Source organism: Branchiostoma belcheri, unplaced genomic scaffold (genome assembly GCF_001625305.1).
Source record: "Branchiostoma belcheri isolate BF01 breed outbred unplaced genomic scaffold, Haploidv18h27 scaffold86, whole genome shotgun sequence".
In the NCBI taxonomy this organism is placed as follows: Eukaryota; Metazoa; Chordata; class Leptocardii; order Amphioxiformes; family Branchiostomatidae; genus Branchiostoma; species Branchiostoma belcheri.
Genome location: NW_017804531.1, coordinates 1,198,335 through 1,201,132, shown reverse-complemented (window position 1 = coordinate 1,201,132; position 2,798 = coordinate 1,198,335). Strand labels below are relative to the sequence as shown.

The 2,798-nt window shown below is 47.4% G+C and overlaps 1 protein-coding gene across 1 annotated transcript; it reads left to right on the top strand.

Moving 5' to 3' along the window:
* The first annotated feature begins 1,345 nt into the window (after positions 1-1,345).
* On the top strand, positions 1,346-2,280 carry LOC109487139. The gene has a single exon (XM_019791110.1). It carries the CDS (start codon positions 1,577-1,579, stop codon positions 2,030-2,032), a length of 456 nt encoding a protein of 151 aa, XP_019646669.1. The 5' UTR covers positions 1,346-1,576; the 3' UTR covers positions 2,033-2,280.
* The last annotated feature ends 518 nt before the right edge of the window (positions 2,281-2,798 follow it).

Genomic DNA, 2,798 nt, shown 5'->3' with positions numbered 1-2,798 from the left:
ACGCACGACCTAGGAAACAGTACCGGTATAAAAACATTGTAGCGTAACATAATTCGTGATCCGCTCTATGGGGTTAGACCATTTTTATAGTTTAGATGGTATATACGTAGTCAGGGCCTGTTCATTTCTTTACAACGTAGGTTGAATCAACCCTCCTTCATTGCTAATAAGTGAAATTTAGAAAGTGGAGGTTCCAAAAAAATTTTGAATGTGTTTCAAAGCTAGAAACATAGCTGTCAGCCATGTTTGTTTACATCCTGGTAGTTTGTGGTGGCACCACAAACTGAGTGTGCCTTGTGTGGGCTGTTTTATGAAGCGGCAACCGCAAAAGTCAGAAATGTGAGATAATTGCACAAATATGTGGAAAAGTGGAAGTAAATTGTAATCGCGCAATTTTTTTCAATTAAATGTTACATAGTGCCCCTTTAAGGTTGCCCTACAGAGGAACTGCTTCCCAATCAGAGGTTTGGGTTTTGGCTAATTTTTGGCATGTTTTTGACATTCTTATCGGGCATTGGTATGTTTTTTTTTTACGCCAACCCAGTGCAAAAAGGAAAGCCCAATAAAAATGCCCCAAAACACGCGAAAAATAAGCCAAAACCTAAGCCTCTGCTAGCATGGCTTGGAGAGCAGTAGTGACCTATTAAACATGCCCAGGTCGGTAATTAGGGTAGTTAATCCTTCCTTTGCTGACAAACGGGCTCGATTTACGCTTATTTCGAGGGTCAGCCTGTTCTAAGCTTAGACCTGGCTTGATTTTTAGGGTACCACCCATAAAATAAAGGACTCATCTTGAGGCTTGTTTCTGTAGTTTTAGATAATCAAAGTATGAAATATTGATTGAAATGTGCTAATGTGAGGCAGTATGTATCAATATCATAAAGATAGTCTTATTCAAAATACTCTAGTTTTGCTGCTCTGAAATCGCTTTTAAAAGATGCCTTTAGGATTAACCTACATCGGAACCGCTCGTAGCGACCTAAACAAGCCCAGGCTGGTAATTAGGGTAGTTAATCCTTCCTTTGCTGACAAACGGGCTCGATTTACGCTTATTTCGAGGGTCAGCCTGTTCTAAGCTAACCGCGCTGTGGCTTTTAGGGCGACGCCATCGTGAAAACGAAGGGTGGGAACAAAACTGTTTCCCTTTTGTAAAATTTGAACGGAGGAAAGACGGCGCTCATTTTAGTTTGCTCTGTTAAAATCCTACAAATTTACAGCAATGATTGTGTTAAGATTAGGCTTAAAGGTAGCTATCTAAAGTGTTCGGTTTTGGGTGAGCAGGAATTTGGTATCGCCCTTCTCCGAGGGTTGACCCAGCGCTCGCCGCATTCCCCCTTGACCCATCCAGCGCACCAGATGTTTACGCCTACATTTTAAGGTACCACATTCACACGACGCTCACTGTGAGTGCTCGGGGCAGGGTTAGCGCTCTGTTCTACCGTCGATCGATGCTCGTTTGGGGCTTAAGAAGCTCCCTCGAGTGCTTGTCATGAGGATTTAGCAGCCCCTGCCACCATCCCGTGGAGCTAGCGTTTCAGCATTTCACGACGCTGCAGCGATCTCCGATCCGAATGTCATGGTTTGCGGGTCTCGCTGGCGGAAGAGACAGCTCTTCTGCGGTCTGCTCCTCGGCTTCATCTTGTTCTACATATTCGGGATCGGCCTGCTCATCCACAAGGCTGCGTCCACATCAACACGGAAGGAGAATATTCCCGGCAGCGTTGTTACTTCAGCAGCAGGGACGCCGAGAGAGAACCCGCAACACCTCCGCTACCGCCTCGGGATGAAGGCCGCCCCTGCCCCGCCGGCGGCTGTCGTAGCGTCCCCGGCAAGGCAGGAGCAGGAGACGGCGAAGGACATACGGATGGGCGCACACAGGGATGTGCGCTTAGAACAATGTACGGCGCTTCGGTACTCCGCAACTCCCCTCCCCATCACTGCGCTCGTCAGTTTCCCAGGGTCAGGCAACACGTGGCTGCGCTATCTCGTGCAACAAGCGACAGGTAAGCACCGTAAAGTCACGTATATGTAATAATGTACACATACAAACAGCACAGATCCGCATACTAGGTATAGCCCCTGGCGCGGTATGCTAGGTGATTACGTACTTGTATACACGTAGCCTCTACTGGGCTTCGGGAGGCGGCTGGAAAGAGTAGACACTGGCCAAATAGAGAGATAACGTTATCTAGTACAACAAACCACAGGTATGCACACATACAAACCGCATACTATTTTTCGGATACTAAGGCTTCACTGGTGCACTGGGTATAGCCCGAGGCGCGGTACACTAGAAAAAACATACACCTAGCCTCTACCAGGCTTCGGGAGGCGGCTGGAAAGAGTAGAATTTGGCCAAATAGAGAGATAACGTTATCTAGTACAAGAAGCCACAGGTAAGGTAATGCACACATACATACAAACCGCAAACCACACAGATCCGCACAGGCTTCACTGGGTATAGCCTGCGGTGCCGTACGCTACTAGTATACACCTAGCCTCTACCAGGCTTCGGGAGGCGGCTGAAAAGAGTAGACACTGGCCAAATAGAGAGATAACGTTATCTAGTACATGTACAACAACCACAGGTATGCCCCGTTAAGTCACGTAAATGTAATAATGCACACAATGACATACAAACCGCAGAGATCCGCGTAGGCTTCACTGGGTATAGCCTGCGGCGCGGTACGCTAGAGAACGATTACTTGTACACACCTAGCCTCTACCTGGCTTTGGGAGGTGCTTAGAAGGAGTAGAATTTGGCCAAATAGAGAGATGATATGCCAGGGGAGTCGGTC